At 40.1% G+C, this 18,003-nt stretch overlaps 1 protein-coding gene across 3 annotated transcripts in view; it reads left to right on the forward strand.

Annotated features, from left to right (window-relative positions):
- Positions 1-17,660, forward strand: part of LOC111144409 (CCR4-NOT transcription complex subunit 9) — a 31,535-nt gene extending 13,875 nt beyond the window's left edge. For 2 of the 3 annotated variants that reach the window (XM_022498696.1, XM_022498688.1), the window contains 6 exons: positions 529-644; positions 3,063-3,172; positions 8,303-8,412; positions 14,901-14,999; positions 15,189-15,280; positions 16,884-17,660. In XM_022498696.1, the coding sequence (XP_022354404.1) occupies positions 529-644; positions 3,063-3,172; positions 8,303-8,412; positions 14,901-14,999; positions 15,189-15,280; positions 16,884-17,052 (696 nt within the window). In that variant the 3' untranslated portion in view covers positions 17,053-17,660. Of the gene's footprint in view, positions 1-528; positions 645-3,062; positions 3,173-8,302; positions 8,413-14,900; positions 15,000-15,188; positions 15,281-16,168; positions 16,363-16,883 lie in introns of those variants that run through there. The other variant, XM_022498704.1, reaches the window with a different exon arrangement.
- Positions 17,661-18,003: the final 343 nt, after the last annotated feature.

Here is an 18,003-nt window from a genome sequence, read left to right on the forward strand (position 1 = left end):
ACAGTTAAAATAAAAGGAATTGTATACAGCAAATCATCCCCTTTGGATAGAGATTATACATATTCACTGCATATATTCCTATTCTTATCTCTCCCTTTTTGTAGTTGCTACCTGACCAAACTCAGACTGCTTTCTAAGTACTGTGGCTGATTTACTGACACTTATTATCTGACCAATTATCTACTCATGGTAACTTAAAATAGGGTGTTAACAAAAAGAAGGGATTATAACAGCCACAGCCCCTCAAGCAAAGGCCTCCACAGATGCTGGATGTAAGAGGAAATATAGGTGACCACAGTTTCCTCCAGAGGAATCTTCTAGAGACCTATGTAGAAATGTCACATAGTCTCAGGTGTATTTGTGATGAAAAGATAGGAGCATTACTTATTTTTGCTTGGACTTTGATGATTCAGCTACAGGATATATGGAATTAAGGGTTGGGGTTTGTAGGGTTTTGCTTTAATACCATCAAAATTAATTGTGAAATAGTTATTCTTTATTCATCTGGTGCTGGTTTCCATTTTTTAGGAAATTGTAAATATTTATCCATCTATCAACCCACCCACTTTGACAGCACACCAGTCTAATAGAGTTTGCAATGCTCTGGCATTACTACAATGTGTGGCATCACACCCAGAAACCAGGTGAGTGCTTGGATGAGTCTGGCAATGGAGGTTTGTATCAAATATGGTCTTTTTCTGATTGATGAGCGGAAGGACATGCAATAGGAGTAGGAAGCACGTGCGTAGATGTGGATCTTGAGGATTCTTGTCTGATTTTTTTTCCCCTGAAGAATTTCTCTTCTCTAATTCACCAAGTTTTCATGTAGTACCAGTATAGTATTGTTTATTAGTTCTAAGTTTTTTTTATTATGGTAAAATATATATGACATAAACTTACCATTTCAGCCATCTTTAAGCATAGAGTTCAGTAGTATTAAATATATTTATAATAGGCAACTATCCCCACCATACATCTCCTTAACTCTTTTCATAGTGTAAAACTAAAACGGTACCCATTAAACCGTAATTGCCCATTACCATACCCCCTGTAACTATCATTCTACTTTGTGTCTCTTTGATTTTGACTACTCTACTACCTTAGTTAAATGGAATCGTTCAGTATTTGTCTTTTTGTGCTTGGCTTATCTCATTTAGTGTAACATCCATATTGTAGCAGATGTCGGAATTTCCTTCCTTGCTAAGGCTGAATAATAATCCATTGTCTCATTTACTTTTTACCCATCCATTTATAGCAATGAACTATTAAGGAGTGTTCACGGGGTCTGTGGCCAACTCAGTCAGTAGAGCGTGTGATTCTTGATCTCAGGGTCATGAGTTCAAGCCCCACATTGGGGGTAGAGTTTATTATTAAAAAAATTAAAGTAAGAGTGATGTTCACATCTCAAGAAAGATCAGGCATGTAGATATTTCTTCCTCCTGAATCCGTGGTAGGCATCCCTATGTAAGGCACAGTGCATGGCATTTACTACCAGTTCAGTAAATATTTGACCCCAATATTTTTTTCCCATTGAACCTAGTTTGGCTTCATAATCTTTCTTAACACAGGATCCTAGGTAATCTGGTAACAGATCAGAATTGGCATGCCAGTTGGCATGCTACATCTGATAAGAAAAGGGAAATCCTGTTCAATAATCCTGTTTTGTGACCTTTATGGTTCTAAGGCATTTAACAGTCATCTTATTAAAGTCTTTTGTCTCTTTATCAATTATAAAATCTGAGTGTTAAGTTGGCACTGACATCACAGAATTTCAGAGAAGTTACTGTGAAAATTATTCTTAAGCACTTAAGGAAAATGCAAGAGTACTTTGAGTGTTAAAAATTTAAAGAGTTTGTTCTCCCATAAGATTAGTTATCTATAAATAATACAAAGTAATAGATTGGTTCTATATTAGTTGCCTGAGATACTAGCTTCAGATTACAATGTTTTTAGAGGGGCACCTGTGTGGCTCAGTTGGTTAGGCCTCTAATTCTTGGTTTCAGCTCAGGTCTTGATCTCAGGGTCATGAGATCGAGCCCCAAGTTGGGTTCCACACTCAGCATGGAATCTGCTTGGGATTCTTTCCCTTCCCTCTCCCTCCCCTTCTGTTCCTCCCCCCCTTGCATGTGTGCTCTCTTTCTCTAAAATAAGTAAATCTTTAAAATGTTTTTAGAATACTTAGTATATCAGAACTACTCTAACAAAAAAAGAACAGTGTGCATTGAAACATAACAGATAGGGGCACCTGGGTGGCTCAGTGGGTTAAAGCCTCTGCCTTCGGCTCAGGTCATGATCCCAGGGTCCTGGATAGAGCCCCACATCGGCCTCTCTGCTCAGCGGGGAGCCTGCTTTCTCCTCTCTCTCTGCCTGCCTCTCTGCCTACTTGTGCTCTCTGTCAAATAAATAAATAAAATCTTAAAAAAAAAAAAAGAAACATAGCAGATAAATCTCATAATGGCTGCTTTGTTTCTTCATCTTGGTTTATAATGTTTTGTCTGACTTTACCTGTGAATATTATTATTCAGTCATAAATTAGGTGAGGGAAGGCACCTAGGAGATTCTCCTGGGCAGTTAATAGCATTTTTATGACCTATTTTTTTAAAATCCACAGTTGGATATTTTATTAGTTTTTTAGGAACTTGGTACTAATTACAGGGAAAATTTTGTATTCTCTTAACCATAAACCTAGAGTAGATTTTTTTAACCGTTACATTGCCATTTTGAGCTAGATTTTGTGGTGGGAGGAAGGGGAGGAAAGGGGGCTCTCCTGTGCACTGTTGGATGTTTAGCAGCATTCCTGGCCTCTGCTCACTGGATGCCAGTAGCACCCCATTGGTTGTGACAACCAAAAATATCTCCAGACATTGTCACACGTACCCTGATGAGCAGAATCACCCCAGCTAAGAACCGCTGGTCTAACTAATGACCAACAACTCTTTTCTAGAGATTCCTTGGTTAGGTGACATTACAGGCCCTAACAAAATAAACTGCCTGGAAATTGAATGTTCAGAATCCTTAGAAATGAACTCTGAGCTCTGATTGGGATTATGTTTTTCTTCCAGGTCAGCATTTCTTGCAGCACACATCCCACTTTTTTTGTACCCCTTTTTGCACACCGTCAGCAAAACACGGCCCTTTGAGTACCTTCGGCTAACCAGTCTTGGAGTTATTGGTAAGTTATTGGGGTGGTTTTGCAAGTCTGAAATCTTTGGTGTTTTGTTTTTTATAGCTTTTGTTCCCCAATTGTTCATTTTTGTCTTCGAGGTTGAGTCTATTTTCACTAATGAGGGCATAATAATAAATAGTAATAAATAATAAATATTTATTAAGTAATAAGTAAATAAGTAATACAGTGGTTCTTACCAAGTACCATTCTGATTGTTGTTAATAAGGGTGTGAAGACCCAGCATTTGGGATTAAATTCAGCATATGTGTAGAAACAATTACCGGAATCATAGGGAGAATAAAGAACAAGCTGAAGTCAACAAAGAGTATTATTGCAGAAATAAGAATTTGAGTTGGTTTTTTTTTGGAGGGGGATGCCTGGGTGGCTCAGTCTGTTAAGTGTGCAACTCTTGATTTCAGCTCAGGTCATCATCTCAGGGTTGTGAGACTGAGCCCCTATTGGGTTCTGTTCTGAGTGTGGTGCCTGCTTGGGTTGTTTTGTCCTATAACTACAGATGTTCATCCTCTATTTCACCTTCTTAAATTTTTGCATGCCAAAGGTAATGTTTCTATGTATATTTACTATAGGAGATGTGTCTAAAGTACATTTTACTCAACAAAATAATATATTAGCTGTTTCAGAGCTTAGACTCCCAGATAATAAAGAACTGTCTTTGGATTTATGAAAAATAAATACATTCAAGAAGGGTTTCTTTTTAAATTCCCTTCAGTGTCTTTTTCTCATAGTTTTTGCTCACATGCTGGCCAAACAGTAAGAACATCGATTGTATAAACTTTGGTTATTGTGTTTATGTTCAACCTGTTTTCATATCCCTATAATTATAAACCATAGGTCAGGAAGTATACTGTAAGAGTTTAATACTTCTATCGCTTCTCGACCTTTTGGTTAAGATCAAGTGTAATGTCTGTTCTTACCAGTTGAAAAGTTTAGTATTTCTGAGACATATTTCTCAGAAACATTTTATTGTACATTTAAGGAGTAGCTGCTATCTCCTGTACTCCACATGAATGTTACTGTTTTTTACATCCCCTCCAAAGTAGTAGTCTTAGTTAGAAACATTTTTCCCCAATATATTTTATAATTTTAAGTATAAAAATTTCTCATGTAGGATTTAAAACATGAGTAAGCCAAAAGAAAACAGTTCTATCATTAATTCCAATTTAAATTGTCCTAGTTCTGCTGGTATTTTTGACCACAACAGGCAGATGATGCATTAGGAGATGTTAGGATAAAGTTAACTGTAGGGGGATAAAAAAGATATTTGTATATATTGGAGAATGATGACTGCATTAACATCCATCACCACACATGGGCTGGCTCAGTTGACGGAGCATGGGACTCCTGATCTCGGGGCTGAGTTCACGTCCCACATTGGGTGTAGAGATTACTTAAAATCTTTAAAAAATCCAGCACCACACATAGTTAAAATTTTTTTTTCTTGTGATGAAAACCTTTAAGATTTATCATCTTAACAACTTTCAAATATGCAATACAATATTGTTACTATAGTCACTGTACATTACATCTGCAGGGCTTCTTTATAACCGAAGGTTTCATACTTTTTGACCACCCTTACCCATTCACCCATCCCCAGTTTTTTACTAAAAAAAATTCAGTGGAATTAATAAACCTCTAACCAGATAGACTGGGAGAAAAAAAGAAAACACAAATTACAGGTTCCAGGAATGAAAAGGTGTATGTTATAACAGACTGTATAGACATTAGAAGAATAATGAGTACTGCTAATAACTCTAAGCCCGTAAATTTGACAACTTAGGTGAAATGGACAAATTTTATGAAAGATTCAGTCTGCCGGACTATACTCAAGCGAAAATAGACAATCTGAATAGTTTTACATCTATTAATTTGTTTTTGTAGTTAAAAACCTTCCATCATAGAAAACTCCGGGCCCAAGTGATTTCACTGATGAAGTCTAACAAAAATTTAAAGCGGAAATAACCAATTCCACAAAACTTTTCCAGAACATAGAGACTTCTAAACTCTTGATGAGGCCAGCATTAATTACTCTGAAATAAAACCAGAAAAAGACATTATAAGAAAACTATAGGCCTCTATCCCTCAAAAACATAGATTCAGAAATTCTCAACAAAATGTTAACAAATCAAGTCCAACAAAATGTAAAAAGGATCATCATGATGAAGTGGGTTTATCCCAGGAACGCATGGTGGTTTAACTTTCAAAAGTCAGTCAATACAGGGGCACCTGGGTGGATCAGTGGTTTAAGCCTCTGCCTTCGGCTCAGGTCATGATCTCAGGGTTCTGGGATCGGGCCCCGCATCAGGCTCTCTGCTCAGCGGGGAGCCTGCTTCCCTCTCTCTCTCTGCCTGCCTCTCTGCCTACTTATGATCTCTCTCTGTCAAATAGATAAATTCTTTAAAAAAAAAAAAAAAGTCAGTCAATACAGGGGTGTCTGGTTGACTCCGTTGCTAAAGTATGCAACTCTTGATCTCAGGGTTGTGAATTCAAGACCTATAGTGAATATAGAGATTATTTAAAAATAAAATCTTAAAAAAAAAATCAGTCAATATAGTTGGCCATATAAACAGACTAAAGAAGAAACAATGTATAACCATTTCTTTAGTTTAAAAAATAAAAAGCCTTTGATGGTACTCAGCATCCATTTATGATATAAACTCCAGCAAAGTAGAAATAGAGGGAACTTTCTCAATTCAAATAAGTTTAAAAAATAAATCCTACAGTTAAGATCACAGTTAATGTGAAAAACCAAGCATTGTCCCCCCAAAATTGAGAACAAGACAAAGATATTTATTCTCACCACTCCCGCTCAGTATCATCCTGGAAATCCTACCTGTTGCAATAAGGCAAGAGAAAAAAATGAAAGACATACAAATTAGAAAAAAATTAGATTGTTCATTTTTATGTGCTAGCTAAAACAGTCAGAAATTGAAAATTTAAAAACCTACCATTTGTAATAGCACCAAAACATGATGTAAGTCTTACAAAAGATGTGCAAGATCTATAGCTAAAAAACTACAAGGCAATGATGAAAGAACTCAAAGAAAACCCAAATAAATGCAGAGATATACCGTGTTCATTGATTGGTATATCAGTGATTCAGTATTGTTGAGATGTTCGTTCTCCCCAGACTGGTTGTATAGGGTTAGGACAATTCCAACAAAATCCCAGAACTTTTTTTTCATGGAAACTGACAGGCTCTTTCTGAAATTTACGTGGAGAGGCAAATGAACTAGAATATCCAGGGTTTCTTTTGGTTTGTTTTAAAAGATTTATTTATTTATTTTAGAGAGAGTATGTGTGAGCCCGGGGAGGGGCAGGGGAAGAGGGGAAGCAGAGCCCAACATGGGGCTCAATCCCAGGACCCTGAGATCGTGACCTGAGCTAAAACCAAGAGTCGGTCATTCAACAAACTGAGCCACCCTGGCACCCCTAGAATACCAGTTTTTAAAAAGAAGGACAAAGCTGGAAGATGTATACTACCTAATTTCAAGACCTACTGGAAAACCAGTTGTCAAGATAGTATAGTATTGGAGAAAAGCTAGACTTCTAGATCAATGGAGCAGAACTGGGGAGTCCAGAAGTTGACCCATACAGATATGGTTAATTGATTTTTTTTTAAAAGATTTTATTTATTTATTTGACAGACAGAGATCACAGGCAGGCAGAGAGAGAGGAAGGGAAGCAGACTCCCTGCCAAGCAGAGAGTCCAATGCAGGGCTCCATCCCAGGACCTGGGATCATAACCTGAGCCAAAGGCAGAGGCTTTAACCCACTGAGCCACCCAGGCGCCCCGGTTAATTGATTTTTGACAGAGGTACAAAGACAGTTTAGTGGAGAAAGGATAGTCTTTTCAATAAATGGTGCTGGAACAATTAGATATCCATATGTAAAACAAGGAACCATGATCTATACCTTGTACTGTATATAAAATTAGAATGGGGGCACCTGGGTGGCTCAGTCATTAAGCGGCTGTGTTCGGCTCAGGTCATGATCCCAGGGTCCTGGGTTCGAGCCCTGCATCGGGCTCCCTGCTTGGCCGGAAGCCGGCTTCTCCTTCTCCCATTCCCTCTGCTTGTGTTCCCTCTCTCGCTGTTTCTCTCTGTCAAATAAATAAAATCTTTAAAAAAAAAATTAACTCAGAATGGATTTTAGACCTACATGTAAAGTTAAAATGAAATAGTAATTGGACATCTGCTTTAGGGCATATTAGTGAATTATGGTATATGCTGGTTGCTGTGGCATTTAAAGATGTAGCATTTGTAGATTGCCAGTTCTTGTTAAATGATACTCCTTTCTCTTCTAAAGTGATTGATTTTGGTTATTACAGATCTGATTAATCTAGGCCTTTTCGTATAAAAGCTAGTTGATACATTGGGCAGCTTGGGAACCAGTCATTTGTTTAATGGGGCTCTGCTTCCATATGTACAGAATGGAGAAATTAACACTGAACTATGTCTGTTGCCTGGTCAATGGTGTCAGGTTAAAACTCAACAGAATAGAATTGGAATGAATTTTAAAAATCATTTGTTCCAATTCTTATTTTATAGATAAACAGAGGCCTGTAAAGAGGTGGTAACTTTTACAAATTTAGGCAAACTAGTTGTGGAACTAGGATTAGAGTGTGTGTGTGTGTGTGTTATTTGGGTATACCCTTCCATGTGTGCACTTCTTCAAGAAAGTGACAGTTAAACAACCAAGAAGCAATGTTTGTTTATGTCCGAATATCCTTTTCTACTGATAGGAAATTCTTCTCTCTTACCTAAAATAAATGGAGAATAGATGGTGATATTATTGTGTGGTTGTCTACCAAGAGTGATAGAAAAATGATTTAGAGGGCTGACCTGCTGCTAACTATGTGGTGGACCAAACTTGGTACCTGATCTTTTAAATGCTGACCGATACATTTCAGTCACCGTGGGCTTTCTCTTCCTTTTCTTTTCTTTTTTTTTTTTTTTTTTTTTTTAAATATCAGTTTGAATCGGATTCTCTGGCATGAACCCCAGTTTGTGTTCTCTGTTATTTAAGTTCCACAACTAGCTGGATGAACCCTACAAAGTTCATTTTCATTAAAAACCCTGACTCTGAAACAATTTTGTTTGTCCATATTTTCTTTAGGGGCCCTAGTGAAAACAGATGAGCAGGAAGTAATCAACTTTTTATTGACAACAGAAATTATCCCTTTGTGTTTGCGCATTATGGAATCTGGAAGTGAACTTTCCAAAACGGTATGTGCTTTTCAACTTAGATTCTGTATTGTGTTGGCTCTTGGACTGCTTCATGGTCCTAGGATCATTTTCTGTGTCCCTTGGGCTTTTTGAAACTTCCCTGTATTTATTTTCTTTTAGATAAAAATTGTTTAAAAATGATCATTTAAAAACCCCAACCCTTAAGAGGAATATAAAGTTAAACAGTGAATTTCTCCCTTTTCTCTGAACCCACTTTTCCAAAGGTGTATTATTCTGTACGTTTTTTTTTTTTTTTAATTTCTTTATTTGAGAGAGAGAGTGCATACATGCGTGAGAGAGCATGAGCAGCGGGGGAGAGGGAGAAGCAGGCTCCCCACTGAGCAGAGAGCCTGACACAGGGCTTGATCGCAGGACTCTAGGATCATGACCTGAGCCGAAGACAGACACTTATAAGAGTGAACCACCCAGGCACTCATTATTCCAGACATTTTTTAATGCACACTCAAGTGTATACATATTTGAGCTTCTGCTTACTTTGATTTTTAACCATGAATGACAACGTGACTGGGTATAAAGTTCTTACATAATTTTCTCTGTCAGAACTCTGTTGCCATAGCTCTGTTGTCTTCTGATATTGAATATACAGTGAAATCTTGGGGCAGCCTAAGTTTTTCCTTTTCTTGGTGAATATGCTTTTTCTGTGTGGATGTCTGTAAGCTTTTATTATTTTATTATTTTATGTTCATTTGATAATCTTACATCAAATTTTTTTCCAAAAGAGCATATTCTTCGTGTCTCTTGTTAATTTTCATAGTATTTTTCATTTGTTTTGGCCTCTCACTTCGGCAACATCAGTTATGCTATATATATATTTTTTTTTTTTTTTTTTTTTTTTTTGACAGAGAGATCACAAGTAGGCAGGCAGAGAGAGAGGGGGAAGCAGGCTTCCTGCTGAGCAGGGAGCCCAACGCAGGACTTGTTCCCAGGACCCTGGGATCATGACCCGAGCCAAGGGCAGACACTTAACCAACTGAGCCACCCAGGCGTCCCTCAGACATGCTATATTATATATCTTTTCTATCTTTTTTCCCCTCTAATAGCTTTCTGCTTTATTTTATGTCATTTTTTTTTTTCTCAAGGCTACTTTTCCATGTTGCTATTTTTAGCAATATCCAACCTCTGCTTCTATAGTATGCGCAGTCACATTGAATTAATTAATATTTAATGCTGAGTTGGATGTAAGCAGATGTAATGATTTTTAAAATTTTGTATTTTTAACATGCAATACAGGGGCACCTGGTAATCAGAAGAGCACGTGGCTCTTGATCTCAGGTTTGTGAATTCAAGTCCCATGTTAGGTGTAAATATTACTTAAAAAAATAAACTTTAAACGTGTTACAGATACAAAGTAGAAAATTCAAGTAGTACAAATAAAAGTAAGTCTCCTACCTCAGCCTCTCAATTCTCCCTGAAAGTAACCAGCATTACCACTTTCTTGTATCTTTCTGGAAGTAGTTTATACGTGTGTGTGTGTGTGTGTGTGTGTTACAGCTTAATTTTGTATTGATATTTTCCTTAGTGTTTGCCTTCTCACTTCTCGTGTCTTTTCAGCTCTTCTTCGAAATTTTTATCCTTTTTGAATTGTTTTTTGATATTTTTTAAAATCCATGTTTTCTTCAATTTCTTTGAAAATGTAGGTAATTATTACTTGTTACCTCTTCTCCAAGTATGTCTGTGCAAACGTCTTCAGTTGGGAGCAATTCTACCCAAGATCGCTATTTGTTTAAAAATAATGGATGGAAAGCAAGGTGGTAGGAGCTCACACTGGCATACTTTTATTTTTTTTTTATTTTTTTTTTAAGATTTTATTTATTTGTCAGAGAGAGAGAGTATACACAAGCAGGCAGAGAGGCAGGCAGAGAGAGAGGAGGAAGCAGGCTCCCTGCCAAGCAAGGAGCCCGATGCGGGACTCGATCCCAGGATCCCAGGACCATGACCTGAGCCGAAGGCAGTGGCTTAACCAACTGAGCCACCCAGGCGTCCCACAAACTGGCATACTTTTAAATCAAGTGTTTTACCTCTGAGTATTTTCTACCCACACTACCAGTCTGGGGTATATGTGTTAGAGAGGTATCTATACCTCTGTATTCATTTTTCTGCTTAAACACATAAAGGGTAAGTGACGGTTGGATCTATATGTGTGCCTGTCTCATTTCTTCCTTAATTTTAGAGGGTTTTGTTAATTTCAGTGGGTTTCTGGGGCAGATTCAGAATGGATACAACTGTACTCTGTCATCTTATATTAGTGGTTGCCTGTGAATAGGTTTTTCAAGTTGGTTTCTTATAGATGGAGTAGAAAAAGACCCCTTTCTTTTGTGGCATCTCTCCTTTTTTCAGGAGCCTCATTCTAATGATCCCTGTTTACCTTCTTTGTGCATTACTGGAGTTAATCCATTCTGAGTACATGTAGGTTCCCATTAGCTTATATGGCATATCCTGCTTGGTATGGTGAATAGCTCCTGGCTTGTCTTCCTTTGCTCCATGCAGGCAGAGACCTTACCACATTTGCTTTTTATGTACAATACTTAGTCTAACACCTTGCTCTAGTAGGTGCTCCCTAAAGCAGAGGGTCTCAATTAGGGATGTGTGGAATGATCACCTGTGAAGTGGTTTTTGTTTTTTGAGGGGAGAGTGGGTACGGGGGCAGTGGGGAGCAGGGGGAAAGAATCTTAAGCCGGGGCACCTGGGTGGCTCATTTGGTTAAGCAACTGCCTTCAGCTCAGGTCATGATCCTGGAGTTCCGGGATCAAGTCCCGCATCAGGCTTCCTACTTGGCAGAGAGTCTGCTTCTCCCTCTGACCTCCCCCTTCTCATGCTTGCTCTCTCTCTCTCTCTCTCTCTCTCATTCTCTCTTTCAAATAATAAAATCTTTAAAAAAAGAATCTTAAGCAGGCTCCATGCCCAGTGCAGAGCTCAACGCGGGACTTGATCCCACAACCCTGAGATCATGACCTGAGCTGAAATCAAGAGTCTGACACTCAATTGGCTAAGCCACCCTGGCACCCCAGTGAAGGGTTTTAAAACCGGACTTGCCCAGGCCCCATCTCTGACCTACTGAGTCATTCTCTATGGTGATAAAGTCTGGACATTGGTGTGTTTTGTTTTGTTTTTTTTAAAGATTTTATTATTTATTTGATAGAAATCACAAGTAGGCAGAGAGGGAGGGGAAGCAGGCTCCGTGCTGAGCAGAGAGCCTGATGCGGGGCTCGATCCCAGGACCCTGAGATCTTGTCCTGAGCCGTAGGCAGAGGCTTAACCCACTGAGGCACCCAGGCGCCCTGGACATTGGTGTTTTTTAAAAACTCCCCCCCAGGTGAGAGTATGATGTAACCATTTTGGGAGACCATCTGGCAGTATCCACCATCAGCATAATCCTATGCTGTGACCCAGCAGTCCCACTCTTGGGTGTATTGGCCAAGAGAAAGGAGTTCTTATGTACATCACAGTATGTAGAAGAATGTTTATAACAGCATTATTCATAAAAGATAAATTGTAGTATAGCCACAGAATCAACTCCACAGTAATGAGGAAGAATACTGATAGAGGCAGGATAGTTGGTGCTCATGGGGATGCTCCTAGAGATAGTTGATGCTTATATATTGAGCAAGAGCAGCCAGCACATGCATGAATTCGTACTGTATGATTCCATTTAAGTGAAAGTCAAGAATGGGCAAAACCACTCAGTGAGGATCCGTCTGAACAGTGTTTACTTCTCAGGGAAGGGTTTATGGTGTTTTTTGTTTTGTTTTGGTTTAAGATTTATTTGAGAGAGAACGTGCTCAAGCAGGAGAAGGGACAGAGGGAGAGGGCAAAGCAGACTCCCCATTCAGCGCAGAGCCTGATCTGGGGCTCCATCCCAAGACACTGAGATCATGACCTGAGCCAAATTTGGACACTTGACTGAGTCACCTTGGCACCCTCTCAGGGAAGGGTATTGACTGAGAAAAGGCACAACGGAATCTCCTGGAGTGCTGGAAATCTTTTGTATTTTAATCTGCTTGTGGTTCCTAAATGTGTACATAGGTAAAAATGCATTAAGATACACTGAAGAGGGGTGCCTGGGTGGCTCAGTGGGTTAAAGCCTCTGCCTTCGGCTTAGGTCATGATCCCAGGGTTCTGGGATTGGGCCCCACATCGGGCTCTCTGCTTAGCAGGAAGCCTGCTTCCCTTCCTCTCTCTCCACCTGCCTCTCTGGCTACTTGTGATCTCTGTCTGTCAAATAAATAAATCTTTAAAAAAAAAATACACTGAAGATAGTGCACTTCAAGCACTGTACACATTTTACTGTGTGTATTTCCTCTCGTTCCCATGACAAATGCCCACGCTTGGTGGTTAAAACAACACAAATTTGTTCTCTTACAGTTCTGCAACTTAAAAATTATCAATCAGTTTCACCAAGCTAAAGTCAGAGTGTTGGTAGCGCAGTATTCCTTCTGGAGCCTCTAGGAGAGCATGCCTTTCTTAGCTTTTTCCAGCTTTGAGAATTACATTCTTTGGCTCACGCTCTCCTCCTCCATCTTCAAAGCCAGCTGTGTAACGTGTTCAGATCTCTTTGTGCTCTGTCATATCGCTTTCTCCTATGTGATCAAATCTCCCTCCACCTCCCTCTTATAAGGACACTTGAAATTCTGTTTAAGGCCCTCCTGGATAATCGAGAATGATTCATCTCCCCAAGATCTTTTTTTTTTTTTTTTTTTTTTTTTTTTTTTTTTAATAATCTCTACACTGAAGATAGGACTCAAACTTACAACCCTGGGATCAAGAGTCATGTGCTCTTCCAACTGAGCCAGCCAGGCAACCCTGTCCCCAAGATCCTTAATCACTTTTGCAGAGTCACTTTTTCTGTAGAAGGTAGCATTCACCGAGTTTGGTTATTGGGACCTGGATATCTCTGGGGGCCATTATTTAGCTCAACCACAATTTTATACCCAAGTAAAATAGTAGAATAAAATAAAACAGTTGCCACAGCTGGTTCTGATGAGCAGCCAAGGAAGGGAGTCATTAAAATAATTGTTTGACTTGAATTAAGCTAGTATTTTTTAGTCCCTTCTGTGCAAGAGTTAATTGAATTTAAATTGAGGATATTCTTATGTGTGTATGTGTATGTGTGTATACAGGTAATTTTTTAAAATCAACCTATAATGTTTGTTTCAGAGGTATAGGACTGTGATTCATCAGTCTTACACAATTCACAGCACTCACCATAGCACATACCCTCCCCAGTGCCCATCACCCAGCCACCCCATCCCTCCCACTCTCTCCCCTCCATCCTCCCTTAGTTTTTGTTTCCTGAGATAAAGAGTGTCATATGGTTTGTCTCCCTCTCTGGTTTTGTCTTGTTTCAATTTTTCCTCTCTTCCCCTGTGATCCTCTGCCTTGTTTCCCAAATTCCACCTATCAATGAGATCATATGATAATTGTCTTTTTCTGACTTACTTCACTTAGCATAATACCCTCTAGTTCCATCCACATCGTTGGAAAAGGCCAGATAAAATTGCGGATATTCTTTACTATTGTTGGAATAGTGTTAGAAGGGAGGCTTCAAAATCTTAATTTTTAAAGATCTTTTAAAAGTAGAAAAAGCCTGGAGCCCCTGGGTGGCTCAATCAGTTAAGCGTTTTGATCCCAGCTCAGGTCTCAATCTCCGAGTCATGAGTTCAGGTGCTGCACTGGGCTCTATACTGGGCATGGAGCCTACTTAAAAAAAAAAAAAAAAAAAAAAAAAAAAGAGTAGGCAAAGCTCTGATTACCTCATTTGGAAGAGATGAGGCACAGCTGAATTTCTAAACTCATCTTTGTTCATGGAAAAAGAGGAAAAGCTCTGTATTCAGAGGAGGTTTGGACCTCAACTCTACAACTTCGAGGTTTTGTCACTTGGGACCTTAACCTGACAAGTTATTAATTAGCGCTTATGCCTGGCACACAGTGTTTGGTAACTGAAAAAGTATCTACATTTTAAAGAATTTCATAATTACCCAGAACCTACTCTTTTACGTAAAAAGAGAGTAACAGTGGTACCTACCTCATAGGTTTATTGTGAAAATGAGGCAGGGGCACCTGGGTGGCTCAGTTGGTTAAGTGTCTGCCTTCGGCTCAGGTCATGATCCTAGGGTCCTGGGATCGAGTCCTGCATTGGGCTCCCTGCTCAGCAAAGAACCTGTTTCTCCCTTTCCCTCTGCCTGCTGCTCCCCCTGCTGTGATGTGCTTTGTCAAATAAATAAATAAAATCTTAAAAAAAAAAAAAAAAAAAGAAGGCATGTTATACCTTTAGGAAATACTTTGGCACACAGTAAGTATTCACTATGGTAATGTGTTTATTATTAATTTTGTTTAAACTGTGCATTACACATATGGTTGGGGTCTCTGCTTAATTTTCTGCTTCACAATTCTTCCTGGACAATGAATCGACCATTGGAAGACAAGTCTGAGCAACGTTTTGGACTCCTTAATTTTTGTTTTTACTCCAGGTTGCCACATTTATCCTCCAGAAAATCCTCTTAGATGACACAGGTTTGGCATATATATGTCAGACATACGAGCGTTTCTCCCACGTTGCCATGATCCTGGTGAGTTCTTTCATCTAACCCCTTTGAAGTTACTTGTGATCACACAGCTTAGTCCCTTTGCAGCCGACACTGAACAGCTTCTTGGAACCTTGTGTGACGATTCTTAAAATATCTGATCTCTGATGTCAACTGGGATTATTTTGTGTCTGTGTGTTTTTTCCTACCCCAACCCTTTCTGGGGGAAAACAGGGTAAGATGGTCCTGCAGCTCTCCAAAGAGCCTTCCGCCCGTCTGCTGAAGCACGTAGTGAGGTGTTACCTGCGACTCTCAGATAACCCCAGGTAAACATTTATAGGATTTCTAGGACTTTGGGGAAATGCCCTGGTGAATAGTTGCCTCATCTCATGGCATAGTTCCTGTATCTTTAGGGTTGGGAAGGGATATAACGATAATTAGTCTGGCAGAACTTGATTAAATCCTTTTAAAATCTGAAGTGCTAAATTTAAAAATCCATCAGAGTTTTGGGGATGCCTGGCTGGCCCAGTAGAGCATGTGGCTCTTGATCTCGGAGTCGTGAGTTCAAGCTCCACGCTGGGCACAGAGCGTACTTTTAAAAAAGCCCATCAGAGTTTTCTCTCTGTCACTCTGTACCCTCCTCTGGAATTCCAGAGAGTCCAGACAGTTCCCAGGGATCCTTATGATACATTACTCCTGTGGTTTGAGCTCTCTGTTGCTGCCCCAGGTGGTCAGGATGATAAGTATATTTTCAAAGATCTCGTAAGAAAGGAATGGAGCCCAGAGGGCACTTGAATTATATTTTCAGTTCTCTGATTCCTGTAAAGTCATTGAGCTAATTATTTTATCTCCCTATGTTCATAATCTTTCTGTCAGAAATCATACATTGTAGATACAGTGCATTTTAGAAGTGTTTGACCTTTTGCTTTGTAAATCCATAATTCATGCTGAAAGCCACTTGCTTAGGTTCTGCTAAACCACATAATGGGGCAATTTCTGTGTTCCTAGGAGTGGGGATAACTCGATTTAATGTGAGCTCAGCCTTCTGCCCCTGAGGTTATTCAAGCCCGAGCTGTTTCTTCATCATTTTTTCCTGTTCTTCAGTGGTTCCAATTTTCTTCAGTTTGAAAATATGTTTCTTTAAACTAGTCTGAGTACAAAAGCTATAACTATTTAAAGCAGTTTTATAAACCATTAGCATTTATCTTTTGGAGGTTTTCAGATTTCACTTTCCACTGGTCATCTTTTAAAGAAAGTGAAACATTTGAAAGTTCATCTGATAGTGTTGCCACCATAGATTTGTTTTTACATCTCATCTCTTATTAAGCATTTTAGTTATAAAACTGAAGCAGGGGCGTCTGGTGGGCTCAGTCAGTAGAGCATGTGATTCTTGATTTCAGAGTCATTCATTTGAGCCCCACATTGGACATAGAACTTACTTTTTAAAAAAAGGAAAGAGAAAAAGAAACTGAGGCAGTTTTTAGAAAGACACAAAATCATATTAATTTAGAATTAAAGTTCACTAATTTATCATACTGTGAGTTGGGTCATCTCCCCTATTCATGTACTGATTTTGGAACTGTTTCATTTACTATAACCCATCGATTTTTACCATGAGCATATTGACATTATTTAATGGAATAAATCAGTGAATTGAACTGTTGCACCATTTCATTCCATTTTGCTGTGTCTTGGAATTCCACATTGAGCCATCATCCTGAAAATGTTCACAGGTGATAGACCCTGGAGATCTGAGCCCATAGCTAATACAAGTTGTAAGGAATTTTAATGGATTCTTAAGATAACTTGACTGAACCTCATATTCCCGGGATTCTGTATATTTATGTCTATGAAAGGGCTTTTTCCCTGTCCCCCAAATGTGGGTTTATTTGCTGGTCTCCCTGGTTGGCTTGTTTGTCTCTGATGTAGGGCACGTGAAGCGCTCAGGCAGTGCCTCCCTGACCAGCTGAAGGACACGACCTTCGCCCAGGTGCTAAAAGATGACACCACCACGAAACGCTGGCTTGCACAACTGGTGAAGAACCTGCAAGAGGGCCAGGTCACCGATCCCCGGGGCATCCCCCTGCCCCCTCAGTGATCCTCCCCCACCCCCTCCTACCACTCCCCCAAGTTGGGGAAGGGAGGGGGAACCCGCGAGGAAAACAGCTCAGGTTTTACCGCTGACCAGGAATAGACAACCTCAATGCTGAACTGCACTGGAGAAGAGGGGCGAGGTCACCCCGCTGGGGTGAACGGGCTGCCATCTTGGGCTGCCTCCGGGACCCGGGCTCCCTCCGCTACTCCCAGGAGATGGGCTCCTGACACAGCAGTCTGCCACCACAGCTCCAGGAGGGTGTCAACACCAGCAAATGCTGTGTCTGCAACGTGCCAGCGATGGCCCTTCTCCCTGACCCGTACTAGCCACTGGCGGGGAGGGGGACGTGGCGGTGGTAGCACGCTAGGCATGCCGAACGCCTGGGACCAAGCCGTGTGGCGGTCTTCTATTTTGCCTTCCTGGAAGACTCAAGACGTGTCTCTTCATCCTCTCTCTCAGTATTTGTTTACTTTGGTCTCTTGTTTTTGATGTCAGAGAGAGGTGTGTTTAGTGGACACGAGCTGTAATACTCAGCAGAACTTTGTCAATTGGCACTGTTTACAAGTCTGTTAGCTGCATAAGCTTAATAAAAAATTGGTCTGGGCATTACATCCCCTCTAGCAGGCCAACAGCTGCATGAACTGTGGGGAGGAACGGGAGGCAAGGGAAGGATAAAGCCAAAGGACAGCAGGACCCCATCGCCTCTTTCCCTTCCCTTTCCGTTCTTCTGCCCCCAGTTCCAGATGCCACAAGGACCCTAACCTTGTTTCTGGCTCTAGCTGCTAGCTTTTCCAAATCTCAGTGCTTTTCCCTTTTCCACATCCCTCCTATTAAACTTCCAACAGACGTCTTAATTCATCAGGCTGTCCTGGAAGGGTATTGTACTGGGGGAGGAGAGGTGGCTTGGGCCTCACCTTCAATTCCAGTCCTCAGAGAGGTTTCCTGGGTAACTTT

This window comes from Enhydra lutris, unplaced genomic scaffold, assembly GCF_002288905.1.
Source record: "Enhydra lutris kenyoni isolate GAN:26980312 unplaced genomic scaffold, ASM228890v2 scaffoldscaffold1, whole genome shotgun sequence".
Lineage (NCBI taxonomy): Eukaryota > Metazoa > Chordata > Mammalia > Carnivora > Mustelidae > Enhydra > Enhydra lutris.